The following is a 14,200-nucleotide window of genomic DNA, read 5'->3' on the forward strand; positions in this document are numbered from 1 at the left end:
GACATATACCAGGAGCTATGCCAGGCCCGCCACGTCTGTTGACTCATCCAGCTGTAACGCATAGGTTTCACTGGGTTGTATGCAAAACAGTAATTGTTTCAAAACATCTCCTGTCATGTCTCTGATGCGTTGTGAAACAGTGCTGTTTGATGAAGTAATTGTCTGTATAGTTTTTTGGCCTTTTCCCCCAGCATTGTCCCAGCCATATCCATGGAAGCAGAAAGAATTAAGTCCTCCATAATAGTATGGGGCTTGCCTGTCCTAGCCACTTGGTAGCTCACCAAACAAGGACATCTCTAAGTGACCCCAAACTTTTGAACGGTAGTGTATAACACACTGTGGCTGAGGAAAGGCACTACTTCCAATATAAGTAAACCCCATATCAATGTATTTCGCATCATATTTGCGCCTCTTTGATGGTCCACCGTCTCTGTCTGTTGTTCGGTGCTTTCCCGAGTAAGGAGGCAGTAGCTCTTCGGCTGCATCAGATTGACAACTGTCAGTGTCCATGCTAGCTGGGCTAGCAACAAATGCAGAATTACTGATGCTAGCATTGGATGTTCTCGTGGAAGCAGAACAACTTGTGTCATCGACAGGTGCAGGTGTAGTACTGCTGGTTGTAGCAGTACTACCAGTAGAGCTGGTATGTGTCTCTAAGGGCCTTGCTTTTTTTCACCATTCATCCATTTTCGAGCGAACGGAATGAGCAGCAGCTACGTTTGGCTACATACGGACCGTTAGTGGAAATCCCGCGAGAGAGTAACGGTTAATGTGATTGGATTTTAATTATTTGATTAGGCTATCTCAATGGGCTGTTTGAAAATGTGAATCATATTTTTATTTGGCGTATCCCCGACGGCATTGCGCGTACCCCTAGGTTTTGGAAATAGCCGCTTTAGGGCCTCGGTGTCTAGATGGAATTTGTATTTGTGGTCCTGGCGACTGGACCTTTTTTGTAATACCATTATTTTGTCTTACTGAGATTTACTGTCAGGGTCCAGGTCTGACAGAATCTGTGCAGAAGATCTAGGCGCTGCTGTTGGCCCTCCTTGGTTGTGGACAAAAGCACCAGATCATAAGCATTCTAGTAGGGTGAGGCCAGGTGCTGCAGACTGTTCTAGTGGCTTCGCCAATTCTGTGATATGTATGTTGAAGAGGGTGGGGCTTAAGCTGCATCCCTGTCTCACCCCACTGCCCTGTGGAAAGAAATGTATGTTTTTTGCAAATATTTATGTTTTACCTCTCTCTCTCTCTCTCTCTCTTTCTCTCTCCCTGTTTCTCTCAAAATGCAAAGAGTGGCGTAATGAAGACAAACCCAAGATGCTAAATTAAAGCACAACTATTTTTATTCTACCTGTCAGAGCACATTTTAAATAGCAGTCAGTTCATTTGTTGTTCAAACATCTCTAATAAAAAAATGACATTTGCACAACTGCATCAACACTTCCCTCACCTGGGACTAAATTAATGGAGCTAGCTTACTTTCCTCTGTAACAGCTGATTCAAGATCGGTTATCCTCAGTTATAAATGACACTGACTATCACCTAAACAACAAAACTGTCCTTAGACCAGTTAGTTGTATATCAATTGTGGGGGGAAACAGAGGTTGAACGTGATGCTGTGGTTACAGGGAAAGTACACTCCTGTGCCATCGTGGCAGAGAACCTACTACAAGGATGCAGTGATGATGTAACCTATCAGCATGGCCTGAGCAGAATCTGTATTTGTCGAGTCAGTTATTATAATGGATGAAACAGCATCACTAATATGTTATTCTGTATGATTCAGTTCTCTGACCTTGCTCACTAAATTGTCAAGATCCAAGCTAGCGCAGAGACACGGGCAACTTCAATGACCTCAGTTGAACTGCTGTTGTCATGCCATGCAGAGTTGAGTAGGGAGAGAGGATCAGGGGGAGAAGGCATTAATGCAGTTAATTGGAAAGGCAGTGAAGAGATGAGTATTGTTAATAGAAAACAGGCTTAATCAACAGCAAAATCGTGTGTGGAGAATGATCTTGTTTTAGCTCCATAAGCACTAGCAATGATTGATGTCATTACGCTAGGCTACCTAAAACACAGCAAGGAGATAAACAAGTGCTTTATTCTCCCCGCAGACAACAGAAAAGTATGGAATGTTGTCATTTTTGTGGGGAAGATAAATATGTAGATGGATTTATAGCCCTACATACAATTATCATGTGAGCTATTTGATTTATTATAAATACACTGGAAATACCCAATAATGCTGATTAACTGCATAATCAGATCCAGGATTTACCTATGAATGGGACATTATACAAAACAAATCGACATTCGGTCAAAACAGAAGATAAAAACCCGTCATAGTGGATGTTCAGCAATTGAGCTGTAGTGTCCGTATGCATCGCTACATTCTAATCCGCCCGACCTCGCCATGTTGGCGGGAGGCAGATAGTCACTCAATCTATTCCATGCGTCAGGTGTTTCTACCTGGAGTTGTTGATATAGTTTACGGTCTCCTGACATCTATCTGCTCTCGCTTGTTTCTTCCATTTCCTCTCACAGGGTGCGTTTTTCTGTTCACCTTTTACATTTTCGCTCATAGCGCCGCCGACTGAGCTGTTGGATTCTGCAGTCTCCTTGCAGAGAGAAAGAGCGAGCGCGTCTTAAAGAAACACCCACCACCTTCTCCCGGTAGTTTTGTTCTACTCCTCCGTGGCGCTAACATCGGGGAAGTTAGATTATTTCGTGAAACAAAGTAGCTTAGTTTTCGTTTTCGTACTGTATTTTTTGCATGAGTGTGGTCCAAATGTAATGAAGGTGGTTTGTAGGCTTGCCCAGTTGTTAGAGGAACGAATAGATGACCCAACGGTTGGAGGAAGGCGATCATGTGCATCAACTCTTTCTTGGTGGGTGCAGAGAGAGAGAGAGAGCGAGCGTGAGAGAGCAAGAGAGAGAAACCAGCCAGTCGCCGGAGTAGACTGGAGGATGCTGTACAAATACTGCTCTACGAACACTCCTCGTAGCTTGAGGGAATAGATGAAGAAAGGATGAGATAAACACTATTTTTCACGTTGCGACTTTTGTTATCTAAGTTGATAGCCGGAGGCTTTACGCATCGCGGAACAGTGCAAGCAGTTCGGATAATGTGTTTAGGAGGATGGATACCCACGCGTCAGTAGGATTTTTGTTTCCAGGTAAAGGCGTAGAAGAAGAATAACTAAAGCTACCTTTTTTTTTCACCCTGAATCTGTTTCATCGGAAGATTGTAAAGGTGCAGCGACCAGGGAATGTTGATGACGGACCTATTCATCCGGTCAGTGCAGCAGAAGCACCACAAGGTCCTGGAACCATTTGGATGGAATTCGGGCAAATGTTTAGACTTGCTTTTGGTTTTATATGAAACTGGTGACTAGTAGTTGCGATTTGTCTCTCTCTGGAATTTTGATATTCTCATTCAGTAAATTAGAACTGCGAGGAAGACATTTGCCAGGTTATCAATTGTATACATTTTATTTTTTTATTTTTGGGAAGGTGGAATGGTATTGCGGTTTGCTGTCCATTTCGCAACCTCCCTTAGATCTCCATCGTTTTCTCTTGAAGTATTCCTTTATCTAAATGGAATTAGTTGAGCCTAAAGCCCCTTGTGAAAGGTTCAGACATGGTACATGGGCACAGCCTCCTTCACGGTAAGTCACTTCTATTGAACATAATACACTGCCTTGCGCCTTCCTCGAATACCTTCTTTTGTGCAGCTTAGGCTAGCCCAATATTCATGATTTTATGAGTTGACGTAGAATTCTGGTTGCCTATAGCTGTCAATTCACGTATAGTGGGAGATGTGTAACGAATGTGATATTCATGCAACCATACCCCTTAACAATTTGTTTGGCATCTACTGTACTATTAAAGCAGCATACGTAGGCTATTTTTCCATAGCATTACATGCAGATACATTATGGTATAGCCTGAAGACTGCAGGTGAATAGGTTTTCAATGTGTATGATGAATAGGGCATTAAAGCCTAGTTATGTGTTGCCCGGGGTCTGCTCTATGTTGCGGTGTAATAGGTGTGTATGCTTGGCTGTTCGTTCCGCATACAATTCTATTAAAAAAGTTGAGAAACTTCGGAGAGTCAATTGTTTCCAAATAACATCTTTTGATTTAAAACCCCGTTTAAAAAAGGCAATGTATCATTCTAGCCATGCATGATAAATGCAATATTTGGAGTTATTCAGAGTATTATGTCATAGGCCTAGCCTACATCTATGTTGAATGAATGCAAATAAAGACATTTGTATTATTCACAAAACAAAAGGAATGTGTTTATCTTGTTGCAGTTGTTGCAAGTCTACTCATACTTGGGTTGTCTGGGGCAACGAAGAAGGAAGCATGTAAGGCACTCTATCACTACCTTCCTCTCTCCCCCTCTCTCTGTCTCTCTCTGTCTCTCTGTCTCTCTCCCCCTCTCTCTCTCTCTCCCTCTCTCTCTCTCTCTCCTCTTCTCTATTCAATTTACTCTCTCTCAATTCTCTCTCCCTCTCTCTCTCTCTCTCTCTCTCTCTCTCTCTCTCTCTCTCTCTCTCTCTCTCTCTCTCTCTCTCCTTCTTCTTCTCTCTCTCTTCTCTCTCTCTCTTCTCAATTTCTCTCTCCTCTCCTCTCAATTCTCTCTCTCTCCTCTCTCATTCCTCTCTCCTCTCTCTCAATTTCTCTCTCTCTCTCTCTCTCTCTCTCTCTCTCTCTCTCCTCTCTCTCCTCTCTCCTCTCTCCTCCTATATATATCAGTGGGGAGAACAATATTTATACACTGCCGATTTTGCAGTTTTCCTACTTACAAAGCATGTAGAGGTCTGTAATTTTTATCAGGTACACTTCAACTGTGAGAGACGGAATCTAAAACAAAAATCCAGAAAATCACATTGTATGATTTTAAATAATTAATTTGCATTTTATTGCATGACATAAGTATTGATCACCTACCAACCAGTAAGAATCCGGCTCTCACAGACCTGTTAGTTTTTCTTTAAAAGCCCTCCTGTTCTCACTCATACCGTATTAACTGCACTGTTGAACTCGTTACCTGTATAAAAGACACCTGTCCACACACTCAATCAAACAGATTCCAACCTCTCACAATGGCAAGAGAGAGCTGTGTAAGGACATCAGGGATAAATGTAGACCTGCACAAGGCTGGGATGGGCTACAGACAATAGGCAAGCAGCTTGGTGAGAAGGAAACAACTGTTGGCGCAATTATTAGAAAATGGAAGAAGTTCAAGATGACGGTCAATCACCCTCGGTCTGGGGCCATGCAAGATTTCACCTCGTGGGCATCAATGATCATGAGGAAGGTGAGGGATCAGCCAGAACTACACGGCAGGACCTGGTCAATGACCTGAAGAGAGCTGGGACCACAGTCTCAAAGAAAACCATTAGTAACACATACGCCGTCATGGATTAAAATCCTGCAGCGCACGCAAGGTCCCCCTGCTTAGCCAGTGCATGTCCAGGCCTGTCTGAAGTTTGCCAATGACCATCTGGATATCCAGAGGAGGAATGGAGAAGGTCATGTGTCTGATGAGACAAAAATAGAGCTTTTTGGTCTAACTCCACTCGCCGTGTTTGGAGGAAGAAGAAGTATGAGATACAACCCCAAGAACACATCCCAACCGTGAAGCATGGAGTTGAAACATCATTCTTTGGGATGGCTTTCTGCAAAGGGACAGGACACTGCACCGTATTGAGGGGAGGATGGATGGGGCCATGTATCGCGAGATCTGGCCAACAACCTCCTTCCCTCAGTAAGAGCATTGAAGATGGGTCGTGGCTGGGCTTCCAGCATGACAACGACACGAAGCACACAGCCAGGCAACTAAGGAGTGGCTCCGTAAGAAGGCATCAAGTCCTGGAGTGCCTAGCCAGTCCCAGACCTGAACCCAATAGAAAATCTTTGAGGGAGCTGAAACTCCGTATTGCCCAGCGACAGCCCCGAAACCTGAAGGATCTGGAGAAGATCTGTAGGGAGGAGTGGGCCAAAAATCCCTGCTGCAGTGTGTGCAAACCTAGTCAAGAACTACAGGAAACGTATGATCTCTGTAATTGCAAACAAAGGTTCTGTACCAAATATTAAGTTCTGCTTTCTGAGGTATCAAATACTTATGTCATGCAATAAAATGCAAATTAATTACTTAAAAATCATACAATGTGATTTTCTGGATTTTTTTAGATTCCGTCTCTATAGTTGAAGTGTACCTATGATAAAAATTACAGACCTCTACATGCTTTGTAAGTAGGAAAACCTGCAAAATCGGCAGTGTATCAAATACTTGTTCTCCCCACTGTATATATATATATATATATATATATATAATCATATATAATCAACTTCACTCTGCTATTGGGTTTTCAGTGAAGAACAATTCGGGAGTGAAGCCTGCAGGTCAATGTGGCACCTGGGTGAAGGAAGGAGACGGGGGACTGTTCACTTCTCCCAACTACCCCAGCAAATACCCCCCAGGAATAGAGTGTGTTTACATCATTGAAGGTGAATAGTTGGCACAGTAACTAACTATTCTCAATCTAAAGCCATTTATGTCATTTGTTCAGATCAATAGATGCCGTCCTCTACAAAATAGTGCATCTTTTCAATTCACCGGCAGGAATAACGAATACAGAGTTTGGTCCCTTGATTTTGATAGCCTTTTAGCACTGAAATCAGACTCTGAAATAGTGTTTCAGGAACCTTAATCTTTATCATCTTAGATCCAGGCGAGAAATTAAAACCATCTGTCTGTTAAACTGCTCGTTTGTCTCCTTGAGTTCAGGCGTCAGTGAATATGGTTGGGCTCAAGTTGCTCTGTGGATGGATGTCTCTCCTCATGTGTCAGAGAGACATCTGGACCAGCTGTTGAGGTGTGTTCATAGTAGAACTGATGGGATTGGCCAGTTCAGTTGCTCTGCTGTTGATGTTTGTCTGACGATGGTAATGAAATCAGACGGCGAGTTGCAATCTCAGGCGTTTAATTTACGTTCTGGGAGGTTGATATTTGATTCATCAGTGGGGGAGATTAGTTCACGGCCCTAATGATATTAACTAAATGAATACACGAAAGAGCATTTATATTGAGAGACTATTGCTGGAACTATACCAGAACACTTTTATCTGGTTTGTACTGGACTGAACTGGATTTATAGATTACATGTGGATGATGGTCCAGACTTTTAGCCTGTTCCACATCCTGACCTGACCGAATGTAAGCTGGTGAGATCAGCATGGTGGAATGAGGCCACCAGGACTTTACACATACTGATAATTAGGATCGAAATAGAAGATGCTTGTTTGAAATACTTGGAACGTGTTTCACAAGATTAAAAAAAACAAACATTTTTATCAGAGGTGGGTCAGTGGTCACAAAAAAAGTCACAATAGTTGGGATTGTGTTTTATTAGTGGTTCATTCAGGTCACTCCAAGACAACATGCAGTGTGTATCTGTCTACAGTGCAAAGCTAAATTATTCAAAATGAGTTAACTCCCAAAGGGGCATTTACCGGAAGAAATCTTAATATCACACTGCTTAATGGCGCTTCACGTGTTCACCATGTGTTATAGGCCTTATTTAACTAGGCAAGCCAGTTAAGAACAAATTCTTATTTACAATGACGGACTACACCAGCCAAACCCGGACGACGCTGGGCCAATTGTGCGCCGCCCTATGGGACTCCCAATCACTGCCGGTTAGGATACAGCCTGGATTCGAACCAGGGTGTCTGTAGTGTCGCCTCAAAGTCTGAGATGCAGTACCTTAGACCGCTGCGCCACTATAGGCCTACAGCATTATGTAATATAGCTAGATATATGATAAACAGTATGAACATTATATTCACTATCTGTGTTATCTATTCTCTCTGTCTCCTCCAGCTCCTCCCAGGCTGTGTATTCATCTGTTCTTTGGTGAGAGGTATTCTATCGAGCCTTCATGGGAATGTAAATTTGACAACATTGAGGTGCGGGACGGCCCCTTTGGCTTCTCCCCAATAATCGGACGCTACTGTGGCCAGACCATCCCTCCCTTCATTAGGAGCAGCGGACGGTACCTCTGGGTAAAATTTGTTTCTGATGGCGAACTGGAGGCGATTGGATTTTCGGTGAATTACAACTTCACTGCAGGTAAGAATCAACACTAAGTATTCACACTACATGAACAATCTCAACATGCCCAATGGCAACAGAGTGATGGTGTCGACACGGCAAAGTTCAGGAGTTCAATTGGCTCACAGAAATATCGAACAACAGTCTGTTCACACCCTCTCTACTAAACAACATCATATATTTCCTTAGCACACAAAGTATGTGGCTATCAGCTCCTAGCCTCCGGCCATGGTGGCTAACGACATGTTTTGCTGTAGTAACATATATATAAAACTGACGGTGTGGAGATTTAGTTTGATAGCTCTCGATCAGAGTTCTCTAGTACCCGTGTTGTTTGCGGGGGTACTGGAGGGGGTAGCAGAGGGGGTACTGGAGGGGGTAGCAGAGGGAAGGTGAATAAGCGTGACAGGTTAATCTGTACTGTTGAATACAATCCTCCCAATTACCTCCCTCTGCGTTCCGCGAGAAGCCTTGACTGTCTTTATTTGAGTCATCTTTTGGCTGGTTTCCCATTAACCGAGCAGCTCATGATTTATGACCACCTTGGTTTGATATCCACTCTGGTCTCCTATAGGCTGTATGGAGTGTACCCTCGGCTGGATCATGGTTTAATAGCACTATCAACTTTAGTGTGCGGTCGAGGGTTGATGGGAACACTGCCCGCAGCACCGTGATATGTAGGAGCATTTTTAACTTTGGAAGTCATCTGCAGAATTATGTTCCACGGAGAGAGAAAACATAGCTCTTTTCTAACCCACATTCTGTGTGTCGCCATCCCTCTTTCCCTTCCTAAAATACACTGCCAAAAACCTAGTTATGTATAGTTTTGCCATTGGCCCACAACATTGTCCTCGGACACTGTTTTACTTTTGAACAAATAGCTTTGGTTGTGTTTCAGACGATGTTGTACCCCAATAGAAGTGAATGGCAAATAATGGATTGAGTCACTTTCATTGTAAATAACACAATATGTTTCTGATCACTTCTACATTCATGTGGATGCTTCCATTGTTACAGATACTCGTGAACTAATCTTGAATAATGATGAGTGGGAAAGGCATTTAAATAGCATAGCATAGTGAAGTTGTAGCTTCACTGTCCAAATACATACGAGGAGTGTGCCTCTTTTTACCACACACAATGCTTTCCCATAGACCCAAATACATTGACCTTTCATCCTAGATCAATTGATTAGACTTGATATAATGGGGTGAAGAAGCGATCAGATTGCTGTTCTGTACGTTAAAGGTCATTCTATGTCATGAAGAAAGATGGGAAACGGTGGGTGAAGATCGGGGAGGGGGGATTGGTGTAGTCCAGTTAGAGTCAGGTTGATGGAGTGCATATGTTTTCCTATAGGTCTCCATAGAATGTTGGGGTTATCTTTGAAAAACTGCTGTTTGCTGGTAGAGCCTCTTCTCAGATTCCTGAGTGAGAGAGGGGGAAAACATATCTCCCTCTGTCTTGATAAGAAATAGCTGTGGCATATGATTAGCATAATTAAAGAAGATAAAAGTCTTTGATTCACTCGACTTGATGCTCCAAAATCTGGCTGTGCAGAGAGAGAGGCTCACATCTGCCTTTGCTTGGCTAATGCTGCTAGCACATGCTAATTCACACTGGACTACTCAAGATGAATGAAAAGCAAGGGCAGAGGAGGATGAGGAGGAGGAGAAAAAGATTCTACACCTTTTCCTCACCTTATCTTCTCCCCCGCTTTTCATTCATCTGAAGTGTCCTATCTGAGGAGAGGGGGAGAGGGGAGAGGGGAGAGGGAGAAGGAGGAGGAGGGAGAGGGGGAGAGGCGGAGAGGGGAGAAGGAGGAGAGGCGAGAGGGGAGAAGGAGGAGAGGGAGAGGGGGGGAGAGGAGGAGAGGGGAGAGAAGGAGGAGAGGGGAGAGGGGAGAAGGAGGAGAGGGGAGAAGGGAGAAGGAGGAGAGAAGGGAGAGGGGAGAGGAGAGGCGAGAGGGGGAGAAGGAGGAGAGGCGGAGAGGGGGGGAGAAGGAGGAGAGGAGGAGAGGGAGAAGGAGGAGAGGGGGAGAAGGAGGAGAGGGGGAGAAGGAGGAGAGGGGAGGGAAAGAGAACATAAGTAAAAATATGATGAAGAACAGGTTTTTTCATTCACTGTGTCATCCCGTCCCACCTGGAGATGAAAGACATCACAGTCTTTATGAGATCAGCCACTCCTTCAGGTTCACATGATTCCAGCCTTCATACTGTACAAAAGAGTACTAGGATGGATGGAACTTGACGGGAAATATCACTATTGACTATTGTAATCAATGTAACAGAAATTAGTCATAGTATTTTCTGGCTTTTGGGGTAGATTTGAACTCTTTACACTTTTATCCATTATTTATACAGGTGATCCCATAACAATTGAACCTAGAAAAGCATGTTTTGGGAGTTTACAGAAATTCTACAGTGATACCTTTAACACTGATCCAGCAGCTGGTTAGAACCCTTTCCTGCAGTCCAATGACTGTTGGCCTCATGAGTGGGATGTTATTCAGAATTGTATAATTAAGCAATTAGGCACGAGGGTGTATGGTTTATGGCCAATATACCACGGCAAAGGGTTGTTCTTAGGCACGACGCATCGCGGAGACAGCCCTTAGCCGTGGTATATTGGTCATATACCACAAACCCCAGAGGTCCCTTATTGCTATTATAAACGGGTTACCAACATAATTAGAGCAGTAAAAATACATGTTTTGTCATACCCGTAGCATACGGTCTGATATACCACGGCTGTCAGCCAATCAGCATTCCGGGTTCGAACCACCCAGTTTATAATGAACTTTTTTATTTTTACAGCCGAAAATCAGATGTTTCTATGTCAAACGACTTGGTTATATTTCAGTCTTCAGTGATGTATTTAAAGTGTAATATTAGGATGCAAACTCAAAATGTAAGACGTTCCAACTCTATATCTGACATGCTCTTCTTTTTTTTAAGCACATAACCATGTGTGTGAGGTGTATACTTTTGTTTCAAAGTAGATTTGGCTACCAAGAAACCCTCTGTGTGAGCCTGATTTAGCCCACTACAGAAAAAGGTTTTAAGTGAGGTGAGGAGACTAAACTGATGTAGAGAGTCTGGAATCCTGTCATGTTAGGTTCTGATGTAGACCAGGTGCTACACTAAATGTACAGGTGCAGCAGCACACTCACCTGTCATTCATTTCCAATCACACTGTCAAGTGCATCATCAGCAGGATATGCTGTCTGAATTATAACTATCAAAGGAGTTAGGGAATAGTTTGTCTGAACAGCTATGGTGCTGTATGGCTCCGTTGGTAAAGCATGGTAGAGCATGGCGCTTGAAACACCAGGATTGTAGGTTTGATTCCTTGGGAAAATGTCAAATGTATGCACGCATGACTGTAAGTCACATTGGATAAAAACGTCTGCTAAATTATATATATTACTATGTATTTATTGTTATCGTCAGTTAAGTGGAAGAATAACACATATTGAAAATAAAAGTGTGGCTAAAACAGTGCTGTATTGACTTCTTATAGGCTACAGATTGACAATCAAGTCAGCAATTAGAGAATTTGGGACTATAAGGTTATGTCTGTATTTTTGTCAAAATGTAGTTATTGACATAGCCTTGTTCTGTTGAATGTTCTCTACCTTTATAAACTCATTCTAAAAAAAGAAACGTCCTCTCGCTGTCGACTGCGTTTATTTTCAGCAAACTTAACACGTGTAAATATTTGTATGAACATAACAAGATTCAACAACTGAGACATAAACTGAACAAGTTCCACAGACATGTGACTAACAGAAATGGAATGATATGTCCCTGAACAAAGGGGGGGGGGGTCAAAATCAAAAGCAACAGTCAGTATCTGGTGTGGCCACCAGCTGCATTAAGTACTGCAGTGCATCTCCTCCTCATGGACTGCACCAGATTTGCCAGTTCTTGCTGTGAGATGTTACCCCACTCTTCCACCAAGGCACCTGCAAGTTCACAGACATTTCTGGGGGGAATGGCCCTAGCCCTCACCCTCACCCTCCGATCCAACAGGTCCCAGATGTGCTCAATGGGATTGAGATCCGGGCTCTTCGCTGGCCATGGCAGAACACTGACATTCCTGCCTTGCAGGAAATCACGCACAGAACGAGCAGTATGCCTCGTGGCATTGTCATGCTGGAGGGTCATGTCAGGATGAGCCTGCAGGAAGGGTACCACATGAGGGAGGAGGATGTCTTCCCTGTAACGCACAGCGTTGAGATTGCCTGCAATGACAACAAGCTCAGTCCGATGATGCTGTGACACACCACCCCAGACCATGACGGACCCTCCACCTCCAAATCGATCCCGCTCCAGAGTACAGGCCTCGGTGTAATGCTCATTCCTTCGACGATAAACTCGATAAACTCGAATCCGACCCCTGGTGAGACAAAACCGTGACTCATCAGTGAAGAGCACTTTTTGCCAGTCCTGTCTGGTCCAGTGACGGTGGGTTTGTGCCCATAGGCGACGTTGTTGCCAGTGAACAGGCCTACAAGCCCTCAGTCCAGCCTCTCTCAGTTTATTGCAGACAGTCTGAGCACTGATGGAGGGATTGTGCGTTCCTGGTGTACCTCGTGCAGTTGTTGTTGCCATCCTGTACCTGTCCTGCAGGTGTGATGTTCGGATGTACCGATCCTGTGCAGGTGCTGTTACACGTGGTCTGCCACTGCGAGGACGATCAGCTGTCCGTCCTCGCATCTCCCTCCTCACGTCTCCCTGTAGCGCTGTCTTAGGCGTCTCACAGTACGGACATTGCAATTTATTGCCATGGCCACATCTGCAGTCCTCATGCCTCCTTGCAGCATGCCTAAGGCACGTTCACGCAGGTGAGCAGAGACCCTGGGCATGTTTCTTTCAGTGTTTTTCAGAGTCTGTAGAACGGCCTCTTTAGTGGCCTAAGTTTTCATAACTGTGACCTTAATTGCCTACCGTCTGTAAGCTGTTTGTGTCTTAATGACCATTCCACAGGTGCGTGTTCATTAATTGTTTATGGTTCATTGAACAAGCATGAGAAACAAGCATGGATTTTTACAAATGATCTTTGAAAGATGGGGTCCTGAAAAAGGGATATTTCTTTTTTTGCTGAGTTTAGTACTATAAATACCCCAATTCTTGTTGTTAATTCCAACGTATACAAGATAAAAATCGCTGACACCATTCAAACCACTGAGGGTTCGGAACTTTAAAGCCAATTATTTCAGAATAATATTTTACAGAAAGAACCTTATAGTCCTAGGTTCACAAAATATCTCTACATCTTCTCTACAAATATCTCTATATTTAAGATATTTAATCTGCTCTGTAGCCAGGGAACACGTCTGTTATTACTCCCAAGGACGACTTGCGGCTGCCCTGTATGCCTGTCTGAAATACAGCCACAACTCCCCATACCATAACCCTCGTAATTCCTCGTCCTATTCTGTTCAGGCAGTGCTGCGGTCACCCACAGCTGCACCCTACATTCTCCGCTCTGAAAGATGACCGTCACGATCTGACCGTGCTCCCTGACCTTAGACATAACTCTAATTTTAGATTGAGAATACACATATGTAATATACTTGGTTTATCAGTTTTGGTGGCGTCTTGCCGGGTTTTGTCCTTTCTAGCATGGCTATCTGTAGTGTCAGATTCTGGGTTAAACTTAGAACATTGTTATAATCAGAAGTTATCTGTAGGAGCCAGATGGGTTTGGAATGTGTAGGGGAGATGGGTTGAGAGCTTAGAACATAACAATGTCACTGAGGGAGAGAGGGTCATGTATAACGTTTACATTATGTCAGGATATGTCACTGAGGGAGAGAGGGTCATGTATAACGTTTACATTATGTCAGGATATGTTATTGTTAGCCATCGGGGATCCGCTGGGAGGAGAAGAGATCAATCACCATGACCATGATCTGGTATCAATCACCATGACAGCTTTGAGTTGGGGAGGAGTGAACACTTTGGGGTAGAGGTCAGGTTAGTTGAAGTGAGGAAGAACAGATCTCACTAAGGTTCTGTCTAGCAACAGAGATGCATTGGCTGTTCAGAGGTGTAGGAGTAG

The 14,200-nt window shown here is 43.7% G+C and overlaps 1 protein-coding gene across 1 annotated transcript; it reads left to right on the plus strand.

The window, feature by feature from the left end:
* The first annotated feature begins 2,382 nt into the window (after nucleotides 1–2,382).
* Nucleotides 2,383–13,628, plus strand: LOC111953830 (neuropilin and tolloid-like protein 1). Its single transcript, XM_023973337.2, has 5 exons — nucleotides 2,383–3,671; nucleotides 4,323–4,376; nucleotides 6,391–6,525; nucleotides 7,901–8,149; nucleotides 13,582–13,628. Exons 1-5 carry the CDS (start codon nucleotides 3,644–3,646, stop codon nucleotides 13,626–13,628), a joined length of 513 nt encoding a protein of 170 aa, XP_023829105.1. The 5' UTR covers nucleotides 2,383–3,643.
* The last annotated feature ends 572 nt before the right edge of the window (nucleotides 13,629–14,200 follow it).

This window comes from Salvelinus sp. IW2-2015, linkage group LG27 (assembly GCF_002910315.2).
Source record: "Salvelinus sp. IW2-2015 linkage group LG27, ASM291031v2, whole genome shotgun sequence".
NCBI lineage: Eukaryota > Metazoa > Chordata > Actinopteri > Salmoniformes > Salmonidae > Salvelinus > Salvelinus sp. IW2-2015.

What these genes read in the sequence shown, in the direction of transcription:
- LOC111953830 (XM_023973337.2), top strand. Translation starts at nt 3,644, where the DNA reads ATGGTACATGGGCACAGCCTCCTTCACG. An exon ending in GGCAACGAAGAAGGAAGCAT is followed by an intron (nt 4,377 to 6,390) that starts GTAAGGCACTCT and finishes TTGGGTTTTCAG; the next exon opens with TGAAGAACAATTCGGGAGTG. An exon ending in GTGTGTTTACATCATTGAAG is followed by an intron (nt 6,526 to 7,900) that starts GTGAATAGTTGG and finishes TGTCTCCTCCAG; the next exon opens with CTCCTCCCAGGCTGTGTATT.